The sequence below is a fragment of the Lotus japonicus genome, chromosome 2 (assembly GCF_012489685.1).
Source record: "Lotus japonicus ecotype B-129 chromosome 2, LjGifu_v1.2".
NCBI lineage: Eukaryota > Viridiplantae > Streptophyta > Magnoliopsida > Fabales > Fabaceae > Lotus > Lotus japonicus.
In genome coordinates, this window is record NC_080042.1 from 58,706,438 (window position 1) to 58,734,363 (window position 27,926).

Below are 27,926 nucleotides of genomic sequence, written 5' to 3' on the forward strand. Positions count from 1 at the left end.
CCTTGAGCGGACTATATTTCCTTCTAGTTAATGATTTCCTCTTATGGAAATTATTCCGATGTACATGTTAATGTATTGATGATTAATTAACATATATCCTATTCCAATTTTGAAAGAAGATATCACATATCTGCTTGATATGCTCTGTGTTCCATATTTTCTACAGCTTAGTTAGGCCATCTTGCACTAAGAATCGAAGATAATGAAATAAAATTGATGAAGAAAAATGAAGTGACTTGCACCCACTTTGGTGGATAAAAAGTCTAGTGCAATTCTATAAGTAAGCTCTTCAATTTTCCCTACAGAGCTGTTTCACACATTTAAGCCAATTCAAATCTTTCTCTCTTCAGTTACACACACAGTTATCATTCACACATGAAACAGCTTCACAAAAGAAGGAATCTGGATTCCCACTAAAATTGGACACTCAAACATAATTAAGTTACACACACAGTTATCAAATAGTTGTCCAACCTTCATTCAAACATGAAACAACATTACAAATAGTTATCCTACCTTACAAATGTAGCCTGAAAATATAACTTAATTAAAAGAAGTGACTCTAATATCTAAATGCCATTTACTATCATCCTTCATTCAAACACATCCATTCCCCCAACCTGCAGCCTGAAAAAAGAACTTCATTAAAATAAGCACAACAAATTTTGAATGTGTCAACGTTGTAAGCATTAAACCAGATTTTGTACCTAATCACCTGCTCCATCATCATCATGACCCACATTAGAAGGTTCACCACATGCTGCAACTTTTGCCCTTTTGTTCTGGGGGCATGTTATCTTGTTGTGACCTTCATTCTTACAAATACTGCACTTTCTTTTGCCTGTCTTGTTCCCAGTTTGTGAACCGCCACATCCCTTGCTCCTAACTGCAGTAGGATTTTTAATATTATCAAACTCCTTATTGCCGGTGTCAACATTATTAGCACAAGCATTGGATACAGCGGCAGCCTTCTTTTCTTTTAGTTTTGTAACATGCTTCGCCATGACGTCAACAGTATCCAGGTAGTCCTCCATAGATTCACACCCAAGGTTAAACATTTCTCTGCTTCTCATTACCAATGAACCAAGCCTAGCCAACATTGTTGACTCCCAGAATTTGAAGGCAGACTCTGAGTTATCTTTCATACCTTCCTTTGATGCTTTACACCATCTTTGCAATATTAAGCTTTCTGGAATGACATCAATGTCCAGATGCACCAACAGACCTATGATATGATCACAAGGTACCCCAAAGGTCTCCATTCTCTGACAAGAACATCTAAAGGTGGACAAATGGTCATCATGCGCCACATGCCACAGCTTTGTTGGCTTACAATACTTGTACAAGAGTATATGATGCACGATGATGTCTCCTTTATTGAAGCAACTTTCATTACACTGCCCCTACTAAGCCAAGGACGGAATTTTAAGAATACAGACCTTGTATACACATTTGCAGCACAAATTTCCAATGCTCTAACATTGGTTTGCGGGACAGCGTCTCCTACCACTGATTTGTAGTCCGCATCAACCTCTCTCCATCTCATATAATCCACAAAACGCTCAAAATACTGGACAAACTCAAGCAAGCTACTTCCAGAACGCACAATCCTACCAATTTGGGAATGCATACCTTCACACCGTGAGGTAGTTCTAAACCCGGCAAAGAACTTTCCTCGCATCATCCCAGTGGCCCACATGTGCCTCTTCTCATACATGCTTTGCACCCATGCATTGTCTTCAAGGTTGTGTTCAGTAACCAATTCAAGCCATTTTTTATTGAAGTGCGCAACTGTATAGTTTCCCAACATACACCTTTTAAAACCTTTCACAAAATTTGGGTCCCCAATATTTCTTTGCGCATTTTGTAAAAGGTGCCAAGCACATAAACGGTGATGAGCTTTGGGTAGTATTCGACTAATAGCATTCCGCATCGCAGGATCTCCATCGGTGATTACCGCACTTGGTACTTTACCTTTCATTGCTGCCAAAAATTGTTCTAGTAACCACACATAGCTTTCCTCCTTCTCATTAGTTAAAACTGCCGTGCCAAATACAATAGTCTGACAATGATGGTTAACTCCAACTAGCACAACAATGGGACACCCGTACTTATTCTTCCGGTACGTTGCATCAAATGCCAAAACTTCACCAAAAACCTGAAAATCCATTCTGCTAATCCCATCAGCCCAAAACAATTGTTTTAAATTGCCTTGTTCATCAACAAGGTGTGACCAATACATCCCCGGATCACCAGAAGCAAGACCCTTAAGGTACACTAGAACAGCTTTGGCATCACACTGCTTCTTCTGTTTCTGCTTCGTCATTTGATTAAGCATATCTACCTTTTGAAAATTGTTTTTATCAAAACCCCCGGATTGATCAGCAAATAAATTGTATATCTCAGTTGTGCTAATACCAGCTTTTCGCATGCTGTTCATTCCCACTATATCACCATCTTTCATCTGCCGATGAGCTGGTAACATTGATGATTGCTTCCCCTCTAACATTGCATGGTTGTGATCATCTCCAAATAATACCACATGCCACCTACCACTTTCCACATCCAAACGAACCCTCAATTTTGCACAGCACCCGCACCTTGTCTCTACCTTTGTTTCCCGCTTCCGATTGGCCCTCATTCGATTTTTCTCTTCACGAAAGCCTTCCTTGTGACACACTAAGTCTTGCCTCACAATTTCCCCATGCTTGTTTCTCACCACCTTGCTCTTCCGTATTGAGAATCCCTTTATCCTAGCATACAAGTTGTAGAACTCAAATACAACTTGCCGATTCAAAAAATGGTACTTCTTGAAGTTAGTCTCATTAATACTATCCCACACAATGTTTGCAGCATCATCCATACTATTGAAAGCATAACCCGCTTCTTCCTCACCAATTGATTCAGACAAGGTAGGTGTGGTAGATGATAGATCTCCGGCAACATTTTTTCCTTCCCCATTTGATGAAGAACCTATATAAAAGTAACAACACCAACTCAGAATCTCAAATACATACCTATCTTAACGGGTCAAATGGTTCATGTCAGAGTAATTACAAATTCAGATTACAGTTCAAGATCATAGCAAAATTGTACCTTCATCTGAACAGCAATTTGGAATTTCTAAGTCTTCCATCCCTTCAACCTGAAAGGTTTAAACAAATTAGTTCCACAAACAAACTCACACAAAAGCCACGAAATTTGCTCCACCACCAACAACAAAGTAAATCGTTCAAACATAAACCCAGGAAATTGACAACTCAACACATTACTAAATCTTTTATGACCCAGATTCACAGAACGAAACTCAACTAAGTCATTTTTCACCCAAAACCCGACCAACCGAAGGTACCTAAACCAGGGTTTTTCTAAAAAACCAAACGCACCCAAAAAATCTTAACAAAGTGAACAAACAAGGGAGAAGACAGAGGACAAATTCTTAACACAGTATGGGCTAACCTGTTTCGTCACAGACGGGGATGAACAAATTTTACAAGCTGCGACACAATGGTGGTCACGGTCCCTCAAGGGAGAAGATAGAGGACAGAGGATAGATCTGAATTTTAGGGTGTGGGGGATTCTAATTAGGGTTTTTCCTTGGGTTTCCCTTAGGATCTGTACCCGATTGTAGGTTAACCGAAGTCCTTATGTGCAAATAAGCAAAGTACTGGCAGGAACCCAGAGACCTGAAAAAACCGGTCAAAAGCAGTGGTCCATCGATGGACCAAAGTGCTACCTGCCCAAGTCCTTCAAGTCTTTATTCTATATTGCTATATATATTGTTATAGTTTGTGGCTCTCCATCTTTCACGCTGCTAATGTACTATCATTTTGAGATTCAATGGTGGGCCTTTGTGGCATGCATTTCTTGACTTTTACATTTACCTGATTTAATTTCTTTTGTTTGATCATTCATGGTAGAATTCATTTCCATGGACCACTTCCACCACAAAAGCAAACATGAGGTTCAATCATAAAGAAAAGTTGAAAAACATGGGGGTCCAATCATAAAGAAAAGTTGAAAAACAAGGAGAGACAGACTGTTATAGATATTTTCTTTATACATATTTTAAGTGACCGGTCTTGTAGCTCTATAATTCCAAGCATCACCTTCGTTTACATTTTTGTACGCTTATGTTTAGGTTCTAAACTTCTTTTTTGACACAATTATGTCTGCTTGCTTTGTTCTCATCATGACTTATAATCAGGGGCGGATCCAGACTTTAAATATCAGTGAGGCTAAATATAAAAGCAATTATAGACTAAAAGAGAAATATTATAGATAAAACCATGAGAGAAAGTTTCTCATGAAAATAGAAGAGTTTACAATGAAAATCGTCTATTAATTTCAGTTTCCACATATCAATTTCAATTTCCTTAAACCCTAGAATAAGAATTCAAAAAACCCTTTTCCACATATCAATTTCAGTTTCCACATATCAATTTCAATTTCCTCAAACCCTAGAACAAGAATTCAGAAAACCCTTTTCCACATATCAATTTCAGTTTCCACATATCAATTTCAATTTCCTCAAACCCTAGAACAAGAATCCAAAGTCCCAAACCCTTTGAGTGACTGAGAGTGAGAGCTTCGAGTGACTGAGAGCATTACCTTTTGAGTTTTGACTTTGAGTGAGTGAGAGCTTCAATCAGTTGAGAGGGAGAGGCACTGTCACACTGAGCACTGAGGGTCTGAGGCAGGAGCTTCGTTGTTGGTTCGTTGGAGAGCAGGAGTAGAGAGGGCGAGAGGCACAAACGAGAGTCAAGAGATCCAGAGGCGTGCGCCGCCGTCGTGCAGCCGTGAATCGACCGAGAGAGAGGCGGAGGCGTGAGAGAACAGAGAAGAAGCGTGCGTGCGTGAGTGGTGGTGATAGAAAACAAATAATTTTTCTTTTTTTTTAACATATAAATTTAAAAAAAAAATAAAAAATAAAAACCGGTGTGGCCACTGCCACACTGGCCTCTGAGTGGGTCCGCCCCTGCTTATAATACTTTTTTGATATCTGATGAAATCAATCTTAAAATAAAATAATGCACATGTCAATAAGTAAAAATTAAAGCGTGTGAAGAGAGGAGAACAAGTATGATGACAGTGACAGAGGTAAACAATTTTCTGTAATTTCCTGTAAATTTCCTTTCTTGACTTCACTTGATTTAAATGGTATCATTCATTCAATGTGGGATCACTTTAACTACAAAAACAAGAATGGGGTCCTATCATAAAGAAAAATTGAAAAAACGGAGAGACTGTTGCATAAACAACCAGACATATATATAGATATATTCTTAACCCCACAGGCCTTCCTCCATTTGTGATGAACCCTCTGTTGTGGTTTGAACCTTAAGTTGCTCCTTTTTTGAAACCTACAAATATTTAAGAGAAAATAAAGATCATCATACCCTTATAAAATTATCTTTATTATCATGTTTTCACTCAATTATTTCTTGATCTTTCTATAACCCTCTGTGTGTGCATATGATTTAAAAATCTTTTATTCCCAGCTCAAAAAAACTAGCATTTAAAAATCTTTTAAGCTCTACCTGGCTTTGATTCACATATTCATTTCTACGGTGGTATTAATGATAAAGAATAAGTCTGATTTTCTTTCTTTCTTCTACAGAAAGTAGCCTAGCAACTTCATAAGGTCCTGGATGCTGAGAGAAGTGAAAATTGTAATTGATACACAAAAAGACATGGTGGCTGAGTTCATTGTACTTACACCAAAAAATAGAGCACGAACTGTAAATTTGATAAGCTTTTAGACTTGTGCTTTTCATTTCATGATTAGCTTCTTTCTTCATTCATCCATATCAATGAGACTTGTGCTTTTCATCTCATGATAAGATCTCAACTCACATGAAAACAATACAATAAAAGAAGAAGCTGAGTCTACTGTTTTTAAGATGTTTGATATTTTAGGTCCAAAAATCTCCCTAGCTAGTCTCCACCCACACTGAAGCTGCTCTCAACCCTTAATTTTTTAAAGATTTGTATTATCAAAATTCAAAGAAGAAAGAAAAAGATGGTGTTAAGAAGAGAAGTGAGAGATAAGAAGAGAAAGATAGTGAAAATGAGATGTGAATGAATCAAAACAATTCGTAATGGAAAGAAAAGAAAAGGAAACAGCTTATTCTTATTGCCGAAGCCACAAAAATAAGAATGCATGGGGTCCTATCATTAAGAAAAATTGAAAAACAATGAGACTGTTGCATAATTAACCAGGCTTAGATATAGATATTTTCTACAATGTATATAAGTATAAAGCGTGTGAAGATAAGAGAACAAGTATGATGGCAGTGACAGAGGTAAACAATTTCCTGTAAATTTCTACCATGACTGGCAGGCAGGTCAAGAAAGTTTATAGCATAATAATACAATAACGCAAGAGTAAATGGTCCTGGGCCTGGTGGCATGCCTTTCTTGACTTTTACTTGATTTAAATGGTAGCACTCATTCCAAGTGGGATCACTTCAACAACTACAAAAACAAGCATGGGTCCAATCATAAAGAAAAATTGAAAAACAAGGAGAGACAGACTGTTATAGATATTTTCTTTGTAGATATTTTATTAAGTGACTAGTCTTGGAGCTCAATAATTCCAAGCATCACCGGCGTATATACCTTTTGACAATTCTTTTTAGGATTTATATATGAAATCCCTTTCCCCTTTAATTTTGTCTTTTATAAATCTCATGTGTATTTGGTTGCTCTGTTCTCATGACATATACTTATGGTTGCACACACCATTCATATTCCACACTTATCATTCCAAGCTTTCTTTCTCATGGCTCTGCTACCATCATCATCCTCCTCCTTCTCCTCCTTCACCTATGCATTCACTTACGATGTATTCCTCAGCTTCAGGGGTTCTGATACTCGCTTTGGTTTTACTGGCAATCTCCACAAAACTCTCTCAGATAAGGGAATCCACACCTTCATTGATGATAAGGACCTTAAGAGAGGAGATGAAATCACACCCGCACTTATCAAGGCCATTCAAGAGTCGAGGATTGCCATCCCTATCTTCTCTGTGAACTATGCTTCTTCTTCATTTTGCCTGGATGAACTTGTCACAATCATGGAGTGTGTCAAGGCAAAAGGTCGGTTGGTTCTTCCGGTTTTCTATGATGTGGATCCTTCTCATGTCAGACATCAAAGTGGGACTTATGCTGAAGCTATGGACAAGCATGAGAAGAGGTTTAAGGATAGCAAGGAAAAGTTGAAGGACAACATGGAGAGGTTGCAAAAATGGAAGATGGCTCTTAACCAAGCCGCTAATTTGTCAGGCTCTCATTACAAACCCAGGTACCCCACTTCACCCTCTTTTTTTCTTCTTGTGTTTCTTTACAACTTCACAGACATGATAGAATTTATTGTTATTATTTCACACAAATTTCACTTCTCTTATTGGGCAGTGATGGATCTTATGAACACGACTTTATCGGAAAAATTGTTAAAGAGGTCTTAAGAAAGATTAATCGTGTAGCTTTACATATTGCTGATTACCCCGTTGGACTAGAATCCCAAGTGGAAGAAGTGCTTTTTCTTATGGATGTTGGGTCTGATGATAAAGTTCACATGGTAGGAATTCATGGAATAGGAGGGATTGGTAAAACAACACTTGCTCTAGCAGTTTACAATTCCATTGCTGACCATTTTGAAGGTTTATGTTTTTTAGAAAATGTTCGAGAAAATTCAAACAAACATGGGTTACCACATCTCCAAAAGATATTTCTTGTGGATGTACTTGAAGAGAAGGAAATTGAGATAACAAGTGTCGGCAAAGGAATTTCAATGATACAACGTAGGCTCCAGCAAAAAAGGGTTCTTTTGATTCTAGATGATGTTAACAAGATGGAGCAGCTACAAGGCATTATTGGAAGGTCTGATTGGTTTGGTCGTGGTAGTAGAGTCATCATCACGACTCGGGATAAACACTTGCTAGCATTACACGGGGTTGAAAGCACATATGAAGTGGAAACGTTGAACGAGAATGATGCTGTTAAATTGCTCAGATGGAAAGCTTTTAAAGAGGACAAGGTTAGACCAAACTATGAAGGCATGTTAAGCCGTGCATTGGCTTATGCTTCCGGCCTTCCATTGGCTTTGGAAGTAATAGGTTCTAACCTGTATGGAAAAAGTATACAAGAATGGGAATCTGCATTAGAGCAATATGAAAAGATTCCAACTAAAAAGATTCAACAAGTACTTGAAGTGAGTTTTGCTGCTTTAGAGAAACAAGAGCAAAGTGTTTTCTTAGACGTCGCTTGTTGCTTCAAAGGATATCACTTAGAAGAGGTTGAAAATATACTCAATGCCCATCATAACCATTGCATTAAATATCAAATTGTTGTGTTGGTTGATAAGTCTCTCATAAAGATTACTCATTCGGGTTATGTGACACTACACGACTTGATTGAGGATATGGGTAAAGAAATTGTGCGACAAGAATCACCACAAGAGCCTGGAAACCGCAGTAGGTTATGGTTTCATGAAGACATATTTGAAGTTTTGGAACAAAATACGGTATGACTTGTCTGGATTATTTGGTTGTTTATCGTGGATCTTGATTTAGCCTTTTTTATTATTCAAAGCTACTAATGTTATATTACCATTTCCCCCCTTTTTAATATTTGCATGTCTCTTACTACTTGTGTTAATCTCTTATTTGTCTTTTTTTTCTTCTAAAGGGAACAAGCAAAATTGAAATGATGCATCTAGATTACCCGTCATTTGAAGAAGTGAATTGGGATGGAGAGGCTTTCAAAGAGATGAAAAAACTCAAAACACTTGTCATTAGAAAAACTCATTTTTCTAAAGGTCCAGAGCATCTTCCAAATAGTTTAAGAGTACTAGAGTGGTGGAAATACCCTTCACAACATTTACCAAGTGATTTCCATCCAAAGAAACTTTCCATATGCATATTACCTTATAGTAGCATGGTGTCCTTGGAGTTGGGAAGATCATCAAAGGCAAGTATGATAATGATTCAATATCCTTGATCTTCTTGTGTATTATAATCACTAATATTCATTTGATTTTTGTTTTCCTTTTTTTGTTTTCTTTTTTAGCAGAAGTTCGAGACTATGAAAGTTTTAAATCTCGATTTCTGTGAATCATTAACAGAGATACCTAACTTAACTGGTCTCCCAAATTTAGAAGAGCTTTCATTTGAATTTTGTTCAAAATTAATTACGATTGACTGTTCGGTTGGGTTGTTGGCCAAACTTAAAAGCTTGAATGCTGGTTATTGCTCCCAGCTTAGGAGTTTTCCTTCCCTTAAGCTGCCCTCTCTTGAAAAACTCTATCTTCATGGTTGTTTAAGTCTTGAGAGTTTTCCAGAAATATTAGAAAAGATGGAAAATATAAGGAAGCTTGATTTGAGGTGCACTAACATAAGCAAATTTCCACATTCATTTGGAAATCTGACTCGACTTCTATTCATGTGGGTTTCTCACTTGCTGCCATTAAGGAGCTTAGACACGATGCCAGAACTATTATGGCTCGAAATCAGTCAGCGGCGGATATATTATGAGGATAGCGAGAGTGAGAGTGAAGAAGAAGTGATGGATGGCGGAGCTGTGGAATTAGTTCCCACGTTCTTGAATGAAAAAGAGAGTTCCATGCTTTTGCCTTCAAAACTAGAATGTCTTACTCTCGAACAGAGCCACCTGTCAGATGAATATTTAGTATTAGTTCCCTCCTTGTTTCCTAACTTGCAAGAATTAGAGCTAATGGATTGTCCATCAATCACAGTTGTACCTGAATGCATCAAAGAATGTCGCTTTTTACGGAGGCTTTTCTTGAATAGATGCGAGCAACTTAGAGAAATTTGTGAAGGGATTTTGCCAAGATTAAACAAGTTAGTTGTATGCGGATGTCCATCCTTGAGTTCCAGTTGTAGAAGCATGTTGGTGAGGCAGGTTAGTTTTTGATTTGATTTGTTATGTTTAGAATGTATTTATTTATTTCATCATTATTTATTAATTAATGTTCTCCGCTTAAACAGGAACTGGGTGCGGATGTAGACATTCATCTTCAATTGCGAAACTTAGAAGGAGAAACGATTCCAGAGAGGTTTGAGCACCAGAACAGGGGTCCATCTCCGTCACTTTCTTTCTGGTTTCGTAACGACTTCCCTCTCATCTTACTATGTATTGCTTCTCCACCTGAAACAAATTTGCCTGACCATGATTATTCAATAGTAAATTCCTTCATCAATGGCTCTTCAGGTCAACTATTCAGAGTGAATTGGGGTTGTACTCTTCTTCAGAGGCTAAGCAAAGACTACTTTGATACACATATGAGCGAAATATGCAGGATATCAAAAAATAAGTGGAATTATGTGGAGTTTAGGATTGAAAGGGTCTTTGATTTTGGAATTGGAATCCATGTATTGAAAGAGCAAAACATGCAGGATATCCGATTCATGAATCCTGATAAAAGGAGAAAAATAGACTTGAATTTGGCACCGCTTGAAGAGGATGATTTGAATGTGATAGATTTTATCATTAATATGCTACACTAAAACAGGAAGTGCATGAGGGGTAAAGACCTACTTTGAATTGCCATGCCTATAAACAGGAAGGATTCCAAAGTGGTTTGAGCACGAGAGAAGGGGTGCACTTTCTTTCTGGTTTTCCATCGTACACTGATTTTTAACTCTGAATGGTCATTCTTTACCCCTGATCTCATTTTAACTCCTCCATAAAATTTAATTTTATGATAGAGGTATTTTAACTTCTTCTTTTTTTCGTCTGGTTTCTAGCAGATTTGGAGACGGAGGCTGTAAACTGGATCTTGGGACTGTGGCTGGGTAGCAGTCATCATTGCTGCTGTTTATCATCCAGGTTTATTGTAAATAAAATTTTCAAGCAATTAAACCTATCCTTTTGGTATGTTTCTTTCCCATTTTCCAGTACCTTTTGAAACTGTTATGTATTCATGAATCAGTAGTACATATTAAGGCTGTGCATTTTTTATGACAACTGCAGACTGCTACACTGCTATGCTACCACACATCTTGAACTTTTTCCTAGTTTAATGATTTTCACTCTTAGCATATACTTATGAACCATTTTTTACTATGTCCACTAAGAGAAGCCACGATTGGATTACCCCTGACTTAAAACATTCTATTCTATGTAAAAGGTCGCACATTCTTGAAGGATTTAGGCGCCTTGTGCATGAGGATAATTTTTTTAAATTCTTAAGCTTTTGCCGTCGTTTTACCTCGACATAACTGCATATTGTCATCCTCTTTAAAAACCTTCCATTCTGCATAATATATCTCGCAAATCGAAACTCGTCTGGGGTGCCTCTATAATCATCTAGATAGCAACTTTTAAGGTGTAATAGAACACATTCAGGAACGGATGGCGGGAATTTCCAATCTCCTACTTCTCCACCTTGAACAGAGTCAAGCACACAACATTCTGGCTGTCAACAATAAACACAAAATCAATAAATGAAAACGTGTACGAAAATTAGAAAATCACCATAAGCCTCTAAGCAAACCTGCTTTATGACAAGATCTTGAAGCATGGGGCAATGCTGGAGCAATTTCACTATCTGAGACCAATCATTAATATGATATCTATAGACAAGCTCAACATTAGTTAAATTATGAAACATGGAGGAAAAGTAGGGGTCGGTGACTTCATCTATATCATCATCAATCTGCATGAGTTACAATGTAACAAAAAAAATCAGATCAGATATCCCATTTTCCATAAGAATGAAAAAGAATGATGATGCATAAATCACATTACCTCTAAGTACAGAACTTTAGCATTGTTAACCACTTTGAGCAAAAAATATGTATGTTCTGAAATCTGTATATCTGTTCTGAGCAACTTGGGTAACGTTTTGAACTCTCTGTCAGTGACATCATAATTATCAAAACGTAAATCAGTTACTTTCAAGTCCTCAAGACCTGGACATCCAGAAAGAAGCTCCGCGAAAGACTCGCGTGTCGAGAAAGACAGATTTTCCAGATGCAGGACTTTAAGCAATGGGAGATTATAAGACCCAAGATTTTAGAATTAAATAAGTAATTAATTTCCAACTCACGCATAGGATTATGTGTAAGCGTGAGAGGAACTTGACTCGTGTTTAATGTTTGGATTAGCGTTATGAAGAAGAAAGTTCAGGAAATAGTTAAGAATAGTTATATAGTCGCTATAGGTTATAGCACGAGTTTCATTCACTTCCGCCTTAGGGCGAAAACGTTAGTAAATGGCTAATTTGCTCTTAAAGCACTGTAGAAACGATATTCAAAAATATTCAGAGGAATATAAGAACTTCTCTTATTCATTTCCTTGACAAGTGTTTCGACACGAAACCCTGGACTGTACGAACGACCGATTTCAATTCTCGGAAGTTTGCCGAAACTGAATCCCTGATAGCTCAAGAACCTTTAAGTAAACTGTCGATGAAGACTTTTTCTATTCGGAGCTTCAAATGAAGATTCCACACGCGTGCACCCATTTTTTTCGATGTTTCCAATCTTTCTTCAGAAAGAAGTTTCTGCATCTGACATTCGCTGCAAAAAGTAGTTTTTCGGGTTGAATTATTTCATACCTCTTTTTGGATCGTTTCATTTATTTCAAAACCTTGATTCAAGTTCTGGAAACTTGACATCGGAAACCCACTCAGAATTCACGAAGTATTGCACAGGAAAAATCGGAATCGAGAAATATTTGTTTTGCCAAGTTTTTGACCAATCTATAAATAGCCAAAATTTGAAATATCTTCATCTTTTTCCATGCTTTGGCCGTGGGTGAGCTTGAGGAGAAGAGGGAGAAGAGCTTTTTGCAATCCTTGACTGATCGTCGGACTGACAGTTGCTATACGTAGGCCTCGAGGTACTGATGCTTTTCCTTACCTTTGATCGTAAATTCTGTCGCTTTTCTCTATGTCTTTCTGTGCTCAAAGTTTTGAGCTTTTTGTAAAACTGTCCAAATAACTTGATTTCTCTGACTAAACTTATTCCCTGTACGCCCAAGAGCATGTTTAGCGGATTACATTTCGCCGAATCTCGTCGAATCGCCTCAGAACTTCAATTCTGCTCAAAATACCAATTTTATGCTGAGGTTCTGCTTTTTGAATCAAAAACACTCGACTGAGCTTAGCGTCAGTAGGATTAGTTGTCATAAACGTCGTGGGTATCGACCTCATCCAATTTATTTTTCGAAATTCCGACTTTGAGTTTCCGAGCTAAAAATCTTGACCAAAATACCCCTGTTCTAGTTTTCGATCCGATAATTTTTCTGAGAGTTTCCCTGGCCTAGATATCGCCTAAGAATACCTAGGAATTGATTTAGATCGGAGGAAAAGTTCGGAAACCCTATTTTCTAAAGTGGCCGAAACCTGTTTGTTAGGGTACCGTGTCCAAAAATAATTTTTGGGTATGTATGGCCTGAGCTATAGCGTAGCTCTTTCGATTGTCGAAATTTTGGCTTTGGTTTCGTGTCATTCCGAGTTTTGTAGCTCCAGTTATGCGCGTTTTAGAAAATGAAGTTCTGTTATCAATTCGTGCCTAAATAGGAACTCTGAAGCTTTAAAAGCTTTCTTTCCGGTTTCGATTAGTGTTATTAGATTGATTACTTCTAGTAGGTCTTGTGTTGATGATTGTGTTTCCTTGTTCTAGGTTCGCAACTTCCATGCACAACTTCTACTCACGAAGGTAAGGGTAACTCGGTTTTAGCGCGTCTTTGAGTCTTGCATGTTTTTATCGCACTGCATGCGTTTGAGATGAAGATGTTTAAGTTTGATTGACATTTGATTATGACTGTTGTACTGAACTGGGAAAATATTTTTCGGAGGCTTCGGCCGAGTGAACTTATTGAGACGTGTGTCTCCGTTTTCTGAGAGGCTTCGGCCGTTTACTGGTTTCTGTCATTGAACTGAGTTGGTATGTAATTGAATTGATTTATGTTGGTTGATAATATGAATAACATGTGGTTATCCTGTTTTGATTATTGAATTTGAGATTGTTGTTTGAGTGACTACTGAGTTGGATGAGATGTTTTGATTTGCTTGAAGTGGCAGTGGAGTGAATATTTTCACATGACTGTCCCGTCTTTCGGGGCGATATCAAGTGGTAGTGGAGTGGATATTTTCACATGACTATCCCTTCCTTCAAGGCGTTACTTAGTGACAGTGGAGTGAATATTTTCTCAGGACTGTCCCGTCTTGCGAGACGTTATCAAGTGGCAGTGGAGTGGATGTTTTTACATGACTGTCCCGTCCTTCGAGGCGTTATCAAGTGGTAGTGGAGTGAATATTTTCACATGACTATCCCGTCCTTCGAGGCGTTACTTAGTGACAGTGGAGTTGATATTTTCACAGGACTGTCCCGTCTTGCGAGACGTTATTGTTTGATTTATATTGTTGAGGATTGTTGATATCTGATTTGATGTTATATTGTTGAGAATTATTGATATCTGATTTGTTGTTATATTTTTTAGGATTATTGATATCTGATTTGTTGTTATATTGTTGAGGATTATTGATATCTGATTTGATGTTATATTGTTGAAGTTATTGTTATCTGAATTAACCTATGGTGTTAAGTCATTGATTCCTGAGTTAGTTTATGTTGTTAAGTTTTGTTGGTATCTGTTTTAAAACCATATCGTTGATTTTGCTGATATGTTTAATTCTGTTAAATATATGATTCGATTTCATGATCGATAGGATGAGTTGTCATCTATCCTGAATTAAATTGGTAGCTTACTTACCATGGCATGTATTAGATTTGAATAACATGTTTTTCTCTTTATTATGTGGTAATTGCATGGAGTTAACCCTTTCTATTTGCTACTTGTTGTTTGGGCGCTTAACGCTATTAGGCGATGGAGAGCCTTCCGCTGAAGCTTAGCTGTTCGAGTTGGAGATCGTGACCGTGGGCGGTCGAGTAAAGGTGGATGAAGCAGTTGTTTCTCCCTTTTTGGTGGACTATGTCTGAGTTTCTTTCCCCATTTGAAAACTCTGTTGTTTAAACCTTATCTTCGCCACTTGTCTAAGTGAGCGTACTTATTTTGGAACCCCGTTTATGGTGTTGTGAACTACTCTATGTTATGTACATTATTATGTCGGGAAACAGGTTATTTAAATAAAGTTATGTAATGTTTCCAACCCTATGGTATTTAGTCATTTTCAAAAAATATACCCTTGGTTTTTAGGGATTGCAGAATAGTCCTTAAACTTTGTTAGGTTACTTAATGTGATTCCTCAGTTGCGAAATTGGGGCGCTACAGAGAGCAGCACAGGAAAACAGTTCCAAATTTATCTGATACAACTTGAGAACCACAAGAGTTGTGCAACTGAAAATGGAAGACAAGTTGGCGGGTCGCGTGAGGCACGAATGAAATCGGAGGTAGAGATGGAGGTGCTGAAGGCTGCGTTTCACTGTTGTATTAACCCATAGCTCGAAATTGACAGGATCAACAGAATCACAAAAGTTATAGGTGAGTTGGAATTTATGAATGGGTTGGTTTTGATCTCGGGAGAGGATAACAACATTCACGGACTGCAGAAAGAGCTCTGTTGTGATAAAACGACTGTGGCAGAAGAATTCCAGAGTGGGAACTGAACGCCAAAGAGGCTTCCACCTCTTGCAGAGAACGCTGGTTGCAATGGCTTCCTCAGTTGGGAGAAAAGAGAGAATGTGACAGAGAATTGGATCTGGTAAGTTGCTAATCCTATCTTCCATCTTTAAAGATGAATGCAAATTCACAAATCACTGCAGTTTCTGCTTTCATTCACCAAAAAAACAAAACATCATTCAAAGCTCAAAGCTCACAGTCTCCACGAACCGGCACCGGCACCTGCCATAGCTGGGGATTTGGAGGGATTTACACTGGAATTGTTAGAAGTCTCACATTGGCTAGAGATGTGGCCAACTAAATGCTTATAAAGGGTGGTGCAAACCTCAACTCTTAAGCCAGCTTTTGGGTTGAGGTAGGCCTACCCAATTTCTAATATGGTAGTTATGCCTCCCTAATTTCTAATATGATATTAGAGCTTGTCCTAGATCCATTTGAAGACCTTCCGTATTTTGGCCACCCTTTAATGTTAATTCACGCTCCAGATGTCCAGCCCTGAGCGTGAGGGGGTGTGTTAGAAGTCCTACATTGCCTAGAGATGTGGGCAACCAAGTGCTTATAAAGGTAGAACAACCCTCAACTCTTGAGCTAGCTTTACCAAATGCTTATAAAGGGTGGTGCAAACCTCAACTCTTGAGCTAGCTTTTGGGTTGAGTTAGGCCTACCCAATTTGTGAGACCCAAGTTTTTAAGTTGGAATAAATCGAATAAAATTTCTTTTCACGATTAATTGGATGTAACGTGAAGGAAAAACCTGAACAAGTGTTTATTGAATGGAATAAATTTGTGAAGGAGAAAGTTCAGGAAAAAGCTAAGGATTGCATCAAAGTCGATAAAAGTTATAGCACGACTAATATTCGCATTAAACCTAGGACAAGAACCTTAGGGAAAAAAAAACTAAGTTCCACCCTTGGAACACTATAGGAATAAATTCCAAAAATCTTCTAGAGGAATATAAGACTTTCTCTTATTCCTTTCCATAACAAGCGTTTCGATACGAAACCCTGGAATGTACGAACGACAAATTCCAATGCTCGGAAGTTTGCCGAAACCGAAACCGAAACCCTGATAGTTCAGAAACCCTAAAATTGACGGACGATGAAGACTTTTTCTATTCGGAGCTTCAAATAAAGATATCATCCGCGCACGCCCACTCTAATCGGCGTTCCGAATCTTTCTTCAGAAGGAAGTTTCTGCATCCGAGGTCAAGACCATAAAGTGCATAAAGTGCATTTTTAAGCCGGTACACATTAAAAACAAGCCTCGAAAACCAAAAATCATACTGATATTTCTTTGGAGAATTAAAAGATTCAGCGGGAAGAATATCGTGTCTAAAATACGTTGGAATCAGTAGGAAAAATCGGAATCGCGAAATAATCATTTTCTCACGTTTTCAATTTCCTATATATATGACTTCAAAAAAAATCAAAAAAATCAAAACTTCACAAACACACACACGGCCGAGGGGTGCAAGGAGGAAGGAGGAGAAAAGTGATTTTTCCAATTCTTGACCGATCGTCGTTCCGTTTGTTGCTACGCGTAGACATCGAGGTACTGATGTTTTTCCCTACCTCTGATCGTAAATTCTGTCGCTTTTCTCTATGTCCTTCTGTGCTCAAAGTTTTGAGCTTTTTGTAAAACTGTCCAAATAAGCTGATTTTGGTGTCTAAACTTATTGCCTACGTGCTCTAGAGCATGAATATCCAGTTGTTTTCGACTGAATCCTGCCGAATCGTCGCAGAGGTCCAGTTTTCTGAAAATACCCATTTTCTAACAGAGGTTCCGCTTTTTGGATCAAAAACTCTCGACTGAGCTTAGCTTCAGTAGGATTAGTTGTTATAAATGTCGTTAGGATCGAGCTCATCAAATTTGTTTTTCGAAATTCTGATTTTGAGTTTCCGAGCTAAAAATATTGACCAAAATACCCCTGCGACAGTTCTCGACCCGATAATTTTTCTGAGAGTTTCCCTGGCCTAGATATCGCCTAAGAATACCTAGGAATTGATTTAGATCGAAGAAAAAGTTCGAAAACCCTATTTTCCATAGTGGCCGAAACCTATTTGCCTGGGTACCGTGTCCAAAAATAATTTTTGGGTCTCTATGACCTGAGCCATTGCGTAGCTCTTTCAATTGTCGAAATTTTGGCGCCGGTTTCGTGTCCTTCCGAGTTCTGTAGCTCGAGTTATGCACGTTTTAGCAAATAAAGTGTTTTTGTACAAAACTAGAATCGAGTCAAAACTCATCCATTCGGGGAAAGCCCTTCCATTCGTGCCTAAATGTTGTACTCTGAAGCTTCTTGAGCTTCGTCGAACATTAGTTAGGATTGTTTCGACTGTATCGACTTGTTTTGATTCATTATTGCTTTGCTTGCTCAAAGGTTCAATTGTGGAAACTTTGGGATTGACTGAACAAGCTTGTGAGCGAGACCTACACCGCGAGACTGGAACAACTCGAGGTTAGGGCAACTTACTTATTAGCTATTTGCATTGTAGGCGTCGATAACTTCGACTTGAATATTGCTTGATATTGAATATTGCTTGGATATTGTTTATCGCGTTATGGAAAAATATTTTCTGGAGGCTTCGGCCGAGTGAACTTATATGAGACGTGTGTCTCCGTTTTCTGAGAGGCTTCGGCCGTTTACTGGTTTCTGTCTTATGATTCTCGCACCGTATTATTGTTGCATCGCTCTTTAGAGCTGAATATTGTTGAATTGATATCAAATTGTGCGTGTTGACGCGATTGCGGAGCGTAGGACATTTGAGTTGATTTTGTTGATCTTTCGGGTTGAGAGGAAACCCTAGGCAGGTCCTGACCTGAGGTCTGAGATCTAGCCCTTTTTGAAATACTTAGACTTTTCCCGGGGATTATATTTGGGGAATTTGGGAAGCTTTGAATAGTTGGAAATTGGAACTTGGGAACTTATGGAACTTGGATTTCGATAATAAACCTCATAACTTGATTAACTCAACTTGAAATGCTTTGGTTAATTAACGAGACCTTTAGGAAAATTTAAGAGTTGGAAGTGATTGTGAAAAACGGGAAATAGTCGAAAAGCCTTGAACTTGAGATGATTCGATGGTCGTCACAGGGATGAACCATAGTGACCATGGAAATGTCACTGAGTGCAATATGTACTCCGGCTTATCACAGCTAGTCGCAAAGACGACTTTGACCTTCGGGTATCTTTAAATTGAAATTTGTAGTTAAACACGTACGTGTGAGGACGATTCGATGTTTAGCTAAACATATTGCATCATGCATATACTCGGGGTTGGGACGGTCGATATACTGGCCTTCATGAAGAACACCAAGAGTGTATCTTCGGCATAGCGGGCGCGAATCCTTATGTTCAACCCGACGGGTTGGACCGATTCGGCAATAATCGTTTGACACGCGTGAATCCTTATATTCAATCCGATGGATTGGATCGATTCGGCGGTAGTCACTCGGGCACGCGTGAATCCTTATATTCAATCCAATGGATTGGATCGTTTCAGCGATCGCCATATAAACTCGCGTGAGTCCGCAAGTTCAATCCGATGGATTGGACCGATTCAACGATAATCTTTCGACACGCGCGGATCCTTATATTCAATCCAATGGATTGGATCGATTCGGCGATAGTCGTTAGACGCGTGCAACGTCCGTATGTTCGACTCCATTGAGCGAACCGACTTGGCGTTGTCATTTGCTGCGTGTGCGAGTCCTTATGTTCAACCCAATGGGTTAGATCGACTCGACATGCATATTTATTGGGATCGTCGTTTGAATTGATATTGCATGCATACATGCGCCCCAATTTGGAATCGTTGAGATATTGCTTATTGAATTGTTGAGATATTGCTTATTGAATTGTCGAGATATTGCTTATTGAACTGTGGAGATAGTAGATATTGAATTGTTTATTGGAGCATTGATAACAAGCCATGTATATACCTTAGGGTAGGCAATACAAAACTTACATGTATATATACAACCTATATATATATACCCCTTAATTCATCACATGTTGCTTGTATTATCTATTATATCCTGTGAGTTGACCCTCGCACCTTGGCTTTGTTTGTATGTTTGTGTTTGGGCGGTCGGCTCGCTGCCAGGCGTCCGTCAGCCGGTTCGTGATGATTCGTTGTGCGGGAAAGACCCAGAGCGAAATGACTATTACTGAAGCCTTCGACGAGGACCCGGACTTCATGCCTGATCGAGGAAGGGTCGATGATAGTAGTGTGGGTTATGGGTGGTTAGAGTCTTTTGAGCTGGTTGTTGCTGTCATAGCTCTGATTCGTCATTTGTACTTTTGGGACCAGGTAGTTTCCGACAGGTTGCTTTCGGTGTGGTTCTCCATAGATGGGGATCGCATGGAGTAGTCGGACGTAGGAAGTCTTTTTGGAAGCCGTTTTGGGCTAACTTACTTTCTTGGAAGACTGTATTTATAAAACTCATGACTCTATCTATGGGTCGCACTTGTTTGCCGTTGGGCAATACCTTTAGTTATTTGATGTTACATTCCGTCACTTGAGGACACTCGTGACGATGTTTTTAGTTGCAGCGAGAGCTGTACTTATATTGTATATTAATCGCGATTGGGTTGAGTCTTCTTTTCGACAAGTCTTTTTATTTGAACAAAACGAAAAAAAAATACCTGCTTTTCCGCTTTATTTTATTTTTGAGTTACTAAAGTGACACTCGGAAATCGGGGTGTTACACAATTAGTTAGGCCTCCCTAATTTCTAATAGGAATTGATGGGCTGGATACGAAAGCTAAACCCTCAAACGTATTTCACGGTGTTTTCCTAAAGAGAAACAGCATTTACAACTCTATTTTTTTACCTTGCAACGAATTAAATAGGTTTTTTTACAAAGAATGCTAGAACAAAGAGAAACCACAGACTACCGATATAATGACATGCTGGGGAGACACTCTTTGGTATGAGCTTTAGGCGATATCCGGTTGCTCATCCATAATTGATCCATAATCCATAATAATATATAGAAATAGGAATTGTTCATGGTCCCACTATTCGAGGTGTCATTTATTAACCTACTCTTCATCATAATTGACGTGGCCTTTTCAGAGCATTTTCTTTTTTTCATTTTTTTTCTCTTTGCTTAAACTATCTCGTCTCTGCTTCAACGATTATTCTACGCAAATAGAAAAAAGAAGTGTTTTTTCTTCTTTTTCTAATGAAACTATTTGGCTATTTTCATGTCTGTGAAAAAAATCTTGCTTTGATGATAATGACATTTTCAATTACCATTTTTGGCAATTGTTTGAGTCTGAAATTGAGATTTGATTTAAGGGTTTTCAATGCTTTTATATAGTGGATGAGGTTTCTGATGTGAGTGTTTTGCATATTTGTACTTCTCTTATATGGTGTTTTCAATTATTCTTAATTTTGTATGACCATTGTTGAAAAGTTCCTAGCTCATTCTGCTTATTACCGACATCGTGATGGTAAAAAACAACTACGAAGTAAAGGTCTCAATGTTATTACTGAAATGCTTATTTGTTCACAATATTAGTAGACATTGGGCTTTTAAATATTCAATATTAAGAAATCCTATTTTCTACCACTAAATTATACATAATATTATTTTTAAAAATTCCGGTCTCAAAATCTAAATGCAATAATTATTACACTAGAATGTCAATGAAAATTACTTGTTTTAGATGATAAATAATTATTTGCTTTGAATAGATGTAATTAGTGATACCTATTTTTTCATTTTTTATATAAGAGTCTCAATTAATGTTTTTCCATTGTACCAGATGATTATGTGATGAATCTTCACAGGAAAATTGTGCCTTATCAACCAAGTGACCCAACATCTCCGATTGAAACTGTCAAGTTCTTGCCAAGTTCTACCTGAAATACTCACTTCTACACTTCTTTGATACTAGTGATACTCTAGAAGTAGTTATATTAGAAGAAGAGGTGGAGGATATCTTTGAGGAAGTCATTGATACTGGTGATGCTCAAGAAGCTCCAGAAGTAGTTATACCAGAAGAAGTGGTAGAAGATATCTTTGAGGAAGCCAAGGTTGAGAGAGTGAGCACTCTGGTGGAGGATATCTTTGTGGCTAGAGTTTTCAAAATGAAGTTGAATGATTTGATGTCCAATTTGAAGAAAGGCAAAATATTTGGAGAAGTACAAGCAGGTAAGCCTTTATAAATTTATTTATTTTATATATTTTTTATTTGTTTTATTTTTTTTCTACAATTTACTAATTGTTATGTTAATTACCCACGTACTTCAAAACCTTTAACTACAAGTACGTACACAATTGAGTCCCCATAATTTGCAGCTGATATAAAGGCATTTGCTGATTGGATTCTTCAAATTGTTAATGGTCAATATGAATCGGATGAGAGTTGAGAAGCTGATGTAGACATACCTATTGATCTGTTAGTTGAGCCAAGTGATAATCCTATTCTCGATTTGGTTAATTTTGCATATCCAGATCTCTTGACTAACATGAAAGATTAAAAGTTTTTTGAAGAGAGATACATATTGTGTCCGACTCTTGAATCAGTTGAGATGATGAATGATTTTATGTTGAGCTGAATTTCATATGAACCAAAAGAGTACTTTAGTTCAGATACAACTTGCAAGTCTGATGCGGATTCAGAGACACATTCAGAGTGGTTTACTTCCGAGTTTTTAAATGATATAAAAGTGCTTTGGAATTCCAAATCACAGGTTGAGTTTAAAGAAAGAGGCTCCAATAATGTTATTGAGGAATACATACTAGTCGTCTGAGTTATGCAATGAAACTCGCCTCATAGTTAATGATCTTTTACCGAATGTTATTGATGCCATTGTGTTAACAAGAACTAATACTGGTGAAAAAATGTTCATTGGAAGAATGAGTTTGGTACCTAATGATTTAGGCTACCCATTTAAATTTGAGGTAAGAAGTGTAAGATGTGTCGCGACCCAGATTCTTCTTTTTTCGATTATCTTCCTATGAAGATTCTTCTAAGCAAATAGAAAAAGAAGTGTTTTTTTTTTTTTCAATTACCCTTTTTGGCTATTGTTTGAGTATGAAATTGAGATCTGATTTATGGTTTTTCAATGCTTTTATCTGTTGGATGAGGTTTCTAATGTGGGTGTTATGCGTATTTGTATTTCCCTTAATTTTGAAGGCAAATATGTTGAAAATGATGAAGAGTTCATTGCTGATTGTTATTGGTAAACTCATGGTTTTATCTTCTGGTGTAATTAGAGCGAGTTCATTGCTGATTGTTAAACGACGAGAGCCTACATATAAGGATTTATTGCGAGTTCTTTGGATTGATTGACGATATTTTCCCCAGGTCTGTTTTCAGATTCTATCTTTTTTCCATTTGCTTCTTTGAAAGAATGCAATTTGAAATTTACTAAGCTTTTGAATTTCAAACCTAATATCGCTAATTAGTTTCCTCTCTCTGATGCATTTTTCAGAAAATTAAGACTTGATTTTTCCATAATATATAGAAATATGAATTGTTCATGGTCCCATTATTCCAGGTGGCATTTCAATACCTATTTTTCATCATAATCAACGTGGGCTTTTTTCAGAGCATTGTTTTTTTCGTTTTTTTTCTCTTTGCTCAAACTATCTCGTCTCTGCTTCAACGATATTTTCCTTTTCTCACTCTTACTCCCAAACTCGACAATTTCTCTCAACAATTTGAGAGAAAAAGTAGATCAACAGAAGCCGCATCTCTTCTCGACATTCACCTTACTGATTCAAAGATCCATAAAATCAATTACATGCTATCAATGAATCACTCGATTCTGATTCGGAGCCCCAAATCAATCCAGCACCCGATTCAATCAATGGCCACCTCAGAGATCACGCGATTTGCTTGCAAAAGCACGCACGAGATCGCAGCAAACCAAATTGAAATCTTCATCGTCATCATGTCGCGACCCAGATTGAAAAGACAAAAACTTCCACCAGCTCAATAGGTACGCAAAATCTGCAACTATATGGGTAAGAAGTTTCGCGTCCCAAATTTTTTCTTTTTTCAATTATCTTCCTTTGAAGATTATTCCAAGCAAATAGAAAAAAAGTGTTTTTTTCTTCTTTTTTTCAATGAAACTATTAGGGTATTTTAGTTTCAATGAAAAATTTATTGCTTTATTGATAATGACATTTTCAATTACCCTTTTTGGCCATTGTTTGATTCTAAAATTGAGATTTAATTTATGGGTTTTCAATGCTTTTATCTGCTAGATGAGGTTTCTGATGTGGGTGTTCTGCGTCTTTGAATTTCCCTTAATTTTGAAGGCAAATATGTTGAAAATGTTTAAGAGTTCATTGTTGATTGTTATTGGTAAACTCATGGTTTTATCAACTGGTGTAATTAGAGCGAGGTCATTACTGATTGTTAAACGAGGAGAGCCTACATATCAGGATTTACTGCGAGTTCTTTCGACTAATGACCGGTATTTTTCCCAGGTTTGTTTTCAAATTCTATCTTTTTTCCATTTGCTTCTTTGAAAGAATGCAATTTGAAATTTACTAAAATTCTGAATTTCAAACCTAACATCGCTAATTAGTTTCCTCTCTCTAATGCATTTTCAGAAAATTAAGACTTAATTTTCACAGAGCATGGCCAATAGGCCTGTCCAGAAAAAACCGGAATGTCCGAACCCGGTCAAACCGCGTGTTTTTTTGGTGAACCAGGCGGTTCGCTTCGCGGGTGGTTCGGGTGCAAAAAACCGGATTCAGGTGGTTTGGTCCGGTCGGTTTCAGTTTGAGCCCCAGACCGACCGAACCTGGTTTGAGAAAAAAAAAACCCAGCCCAATTCTAACCCTAGTCTCCTTAGTCCAACCCACTATAAATACCCTGTTTTAACCCTCACCCTGTCAACTACCAAACCCTAGCTGTCTCTCTCAACCTCTCATCACTCTCAACCTCTAATCTCTCTCAACCTCTCATTACACTCAACCTCTTCTCTCTCTCAACCTCTCATGACTCTCAACATCTCCATCCCTAAACCTAGCCGCCACACTCTCCCAACCTTCCTGAACGTCGTCGTCCACCGCACCACCTCCTCCTTTCCTTGTCTTCAATGCAGTGCCACCACCACGACCCAAAGACGCACAACCTATTCCTTCTGAGGTCTAGATCCGCCAACACCTTCGTGCACTGTTAGACCACCTTCGTGCCATCAACTACCGCCGCACAATCGCCTTAGACCTCCTCTATTGAAGATTAAGATATTCGAGATCTGGGTTCTTCCATCTGTTTTTCTTTTTTTTTTGTGGTAAAATATCTCTTAAATGTTGAATAAGACCAGATCTGTTAATTTTTGTTTTCCAATCTTTATCTCCTTTTTTGGATTCTTCTAGATTTTAAACCCGAACGAGACCTCCCGCTAAAACTGTAAACCGCCGGAACCGAACCTGATATAAACATGGCAACTGGGAGGACTTGGTGGTTGGGTGATTTTTACCCGTTCAAAACCGAGATTTTGCCCCGAAAACGACCGTACCCGCCCGAATGGCCATGGTCATGATCTTCTCAAAGCAATAATAAATACTCAGGTATGAAGACTTGATTTAGGGATTTTGTTTATCATGACGTAATTTATGGATTTCGCTATATGGGTGTTTTAGTTGTCTCCTGATTCAATATAAACTTGGATTTCTTTGATAGTGCAATGACCATGGTGGGTTGATTTTTGGTTGCACAATTATTGATAATAGTCCATGTTCGAACTTTACTCCTGCAAAATTCTTGCTTTGATGATAATGTCATTTTCAATTACACTTTTAAGCCATTGTTTGAGTCTGAAAATTAGATTTGATTTATGGGTTTTCAATACTTTTATCTGCTGGATGAGGTTTCTGATGTGGGTGTTTTGAGTATTTGAGGTTTCTGATGTGAGTTTTTTGAGTATTTGTATTTACCTTAATTTTGAAATCAATTGTGTTAAAAATGATTAATTTTTATGATGCATTATTCTGGGTTAAGATGTATGTATTGTAGTTAATTCTATAGGTGGAGTGACCTCCATGGATTCGTTCCTGAACGAGTTTTACCAATCTGTTTATGAGCAGTTGTCTAATGTGAAGCCTTCTGCTGGTTTAATGGTAAGCCTTCCACTGGTGCATGATGGTTGTTTGCTGGAGAGTTGTAGCAATTATAAAAAAGTTTGATTGTATTCTCTCTAAAACTTAATTAGTGGTCTTCACATTGTTTAGTAATTGTTTAATCAATCTGTTTTAGCATTGCTTATTTTGCTGAGTTCTTTATGCAGTACCCGAGAGTATCGGAGGAGCATGTTCTGCTGTCATCTCACCAGGGTGCATCTCCTTCTTTTTCTGGTGGGCTCTTAGTTGAATGGATCAAAATGCAAAGTACAAACTAATTTAGAACTTGACTCGGCAAAGAATTCAGAAGTAGAACTTCCAAAGTTGGCTGAGCCTATCTTTTTTAAGAAGATGAGGAGGATACATGACCAATTTGTTAAAAAGGTGAAGTTTTCACAACTTCTTTCTTCAACCTCTTTACCTTTCAGCATAAACTGAGCTTTAACCTGTTTTGATTTGAATTGATAGTTAATGTTTTTTAATCATTTTATTAATTTACACAGAGTGCTCAACTATCTCAACATGGCTTCCTCAAAGATATCCTCCACCACTTCTTCTGGTATAACTACTTTTGGAGCTTCAGGAGCATCACCAGTATCAATGACTTCATCAAAGATATACACTGCCTCTTTTTCTGATATAACTACTTCTGGAGTATCACTAGTATCAAAGATGTGTAGAAGTGAGGATTTAACATATAACTTGGCAAGAACTTGACAGTTTCAATCGGAGATGCTGGGTCACTTAGTTGAAAAGGCACAATTTCCCTGTGAAGATTCATCACATAATCATCAGGTACAATGAAAAAACATTAATTGAGACTCTTATATAAAAAATGAAAAAAATAGGTATCACTATTACATCTATTTAAAGAAAATAATTATTGATCATCCAAAATAAGTAATTTTCATTGACATTCTAGTGTAATAATTATTGCATTAAAATTGTGAGACCAGAATTTTTAAAAATATTATGTATAATTCAGTGGTAGAAAATAAGATTTCTTAATATTGAATGTTTAAAAGTTCAATGTCTACTAATATCTTGTACAAGTAACCATTTCAGAATTAAGACCTTTACCTTCTAGTTATTTTTTTACCATCACGACGTCGGTAATAAGCATAATCAACTAGGTACTTTTAAACAATGATCATCCTCTTTTCCGCTTCTCTCCTTCGTTCTTAACCTTGCTACCACCCATGTTCTGAACATGCTGATGAATAAAGATTAAAATATCATACTAAATGGAAATAAAATAATAATCAACTTTAACATTGTTCAAAATTCATTAACTCACTTTCTGCAACTTCTTCAGTTCTTTCCTTCTTTTTTTCCTTCCCTTTACGCCCATCATGAATGTTTGTCTTGTCATATCTCTCGATTGCTTTCAATGACCGACACATAACACTTTCATTTGTCTTGAGATAATAGTACTACAAAAAAATCGTTGAGTTAGTACATGGAGAAAACAACAAAGTAAGTGTTAGACAAAAACATGAAGAAAGGGGACAGCAATTACACTTCAACATTTTATGTTTGTTTACAAAATTTTATTGCTCTCCCCTTCCTTAATGTTTTTGTAGTACTATTATCTCAAGACAGATGAAAGTGTTATGTGTCGGCCTTTGAAAGCAATCGAGAGATATGAGACGACTGACATTCACGATGGGCGTAAAGGGAAAGAATAAAAGAAGGAAAGAATTGAAGAAGTTGCTAAAGTGAGTTTATGAATTTTGAACAATTTAAAAGTTGATTATTATTTTATTTCCATTTAGTATGATATTTTAATCTTTTTTCATAAGCATTTTCATAACATGGGTGGTAGCAGGGTTAAGAAAAGAAGGAGAGAAGAGGAAAAGAGGATGATCATTGTTGAAAAGTTGCTAGCTGAATCTGCTTATTACTGACATCGTGATGGTAAAAAACAACTACGAGGTAAAGGTCTCAATGTTATTACTGATATGATTATTTGTTCACGATATTCGTAGACATTGGGGTTTTAAATATTCAATATTAAGATATCCTATTTTCTACCACTGAATTATACATAATATTATTTTTAAAAATTCCGGTCTCAAAATCTAAATGCAATAATTATTACACTAGGATGTCCATGAAAATTACTTGTTTTAGATGATCAACAATTATTTACTTTGAATAGATGTAATTAGTCATACCTATTTTTTCATGTTTGATATATGAGTCTCTAATAATGTTTTTCCAT

The 27,926-nt window shown here is 37.4% G+C and overlaps 3 protein-coding genes across 22 annotated transcripts; 1 reads left to right on the forward strand and 2 right to left on the reverse strand.

Annotated features, from left to right (window-relative positions):
• Nucleotides 1-281: 281 nt before the first annotated feature.
• Nucleotides 282-3,734, reverse strand: LOC130738542 (protein FAR1-RELATED SEQUENCE 5-like). Of its 2 annotated transcripts, none has more exons than XM_057590563.1 (4): nt 3,460-3,734; nt 3,097-3,145; nt 716-2,973; nt 282-627 (listed from the first exon to the last, which is right to left on the reverse strand). In XM_057590563.1, exons 2-3 carry the CDS (start codon nt 3,134-3,136, stop codon nt 1,226-1,228), a joined length of 1,788 nt encoding a protein of 595 aa, XP_057446546.1. In that variant the 5' UTR covers nt 3,137-3,145; nt 3,460-3,734; the 3' UTR covers nt 282-627; nt 716-1,225. The 2 variants fall into 2 exon arrangements, with proteins under 2 accessions (XP_057446546.1, XP_057446545.1); XM_057590562.1 differs by having other exon boundaries at nt 283-627; nt 708-2,973.
• Nucleotides 3,735-6,658: 2,924 nt separating this feature from the next.
• Nucleotides 6,659-22,568, forward strand: LOC130738541 (disease resistance protein RPV1-like). Of its 19 annotated transcripts, XM_057590549.1 has the most exons (9): nt 6,664-7,305; nt 7,416-8,526; nt 8,691-8,972; nt 9,075-9,923; nt 10,010-10,671; nt 10,772-10,850; nt 13,652-13,687; nt 14,856-15,693; nt 17,988-20,205. In XM_057590549.1, exons 1-5 carry the CDS (start codon nt 6,731-6,733, stop codon nt 10,526-10,528), a joined length of 3,336 nt encoding a protein of 1,111 aa, XP_057446532.1. In that variant the 5' UTR covers nt 6,664-6,730; the 3' UTR covers nt 10,529-10,671; nt 10,772-10,850; nt 13,652-13,687; nt 14,856-15,693; nt 17,988-20,205. The 19 variants fall into 19 exon arrangements, with proteins under 19 accessions (XP_057446543.1, XP_057446542.1, XP_057446541.1 ...); XM_057590558.1 differs by having other exon boundaries at nt 6,662-7,305; nt 10,010-10,154; nt 10,233-10,671; nt 10,772-15,693; XM_057590544.1 differs by having other exon boundaries at nt 10,772-15,693; nt 17,988-18,065; nt 19,714-20,205.
• On the reverse strand, nt 10,827-15,718 carry LOC130736725 (F-box/FBD/LRR-repeat protein At3g26920-like). Its single transcript, XM_057588515.1, has 5 exons — nt 15,282-15,718; nt 11,772-11,877; nt 11,518-11,679; nt 11,233-11,439; nt 10,827-10,931 (listed from the first exon to the last, which is right to left on the reverse strand). Exons 1-5 carry the CDS (start codon nt 15,716-15,718, stop codon nt 10,827-10,829), a joined length of 1,017 nt encoding a protein of 338 aa, XP_057444498.1.
• Nucleotides 22,569-27,926: the final 5,358 nt, after the last annotated feature.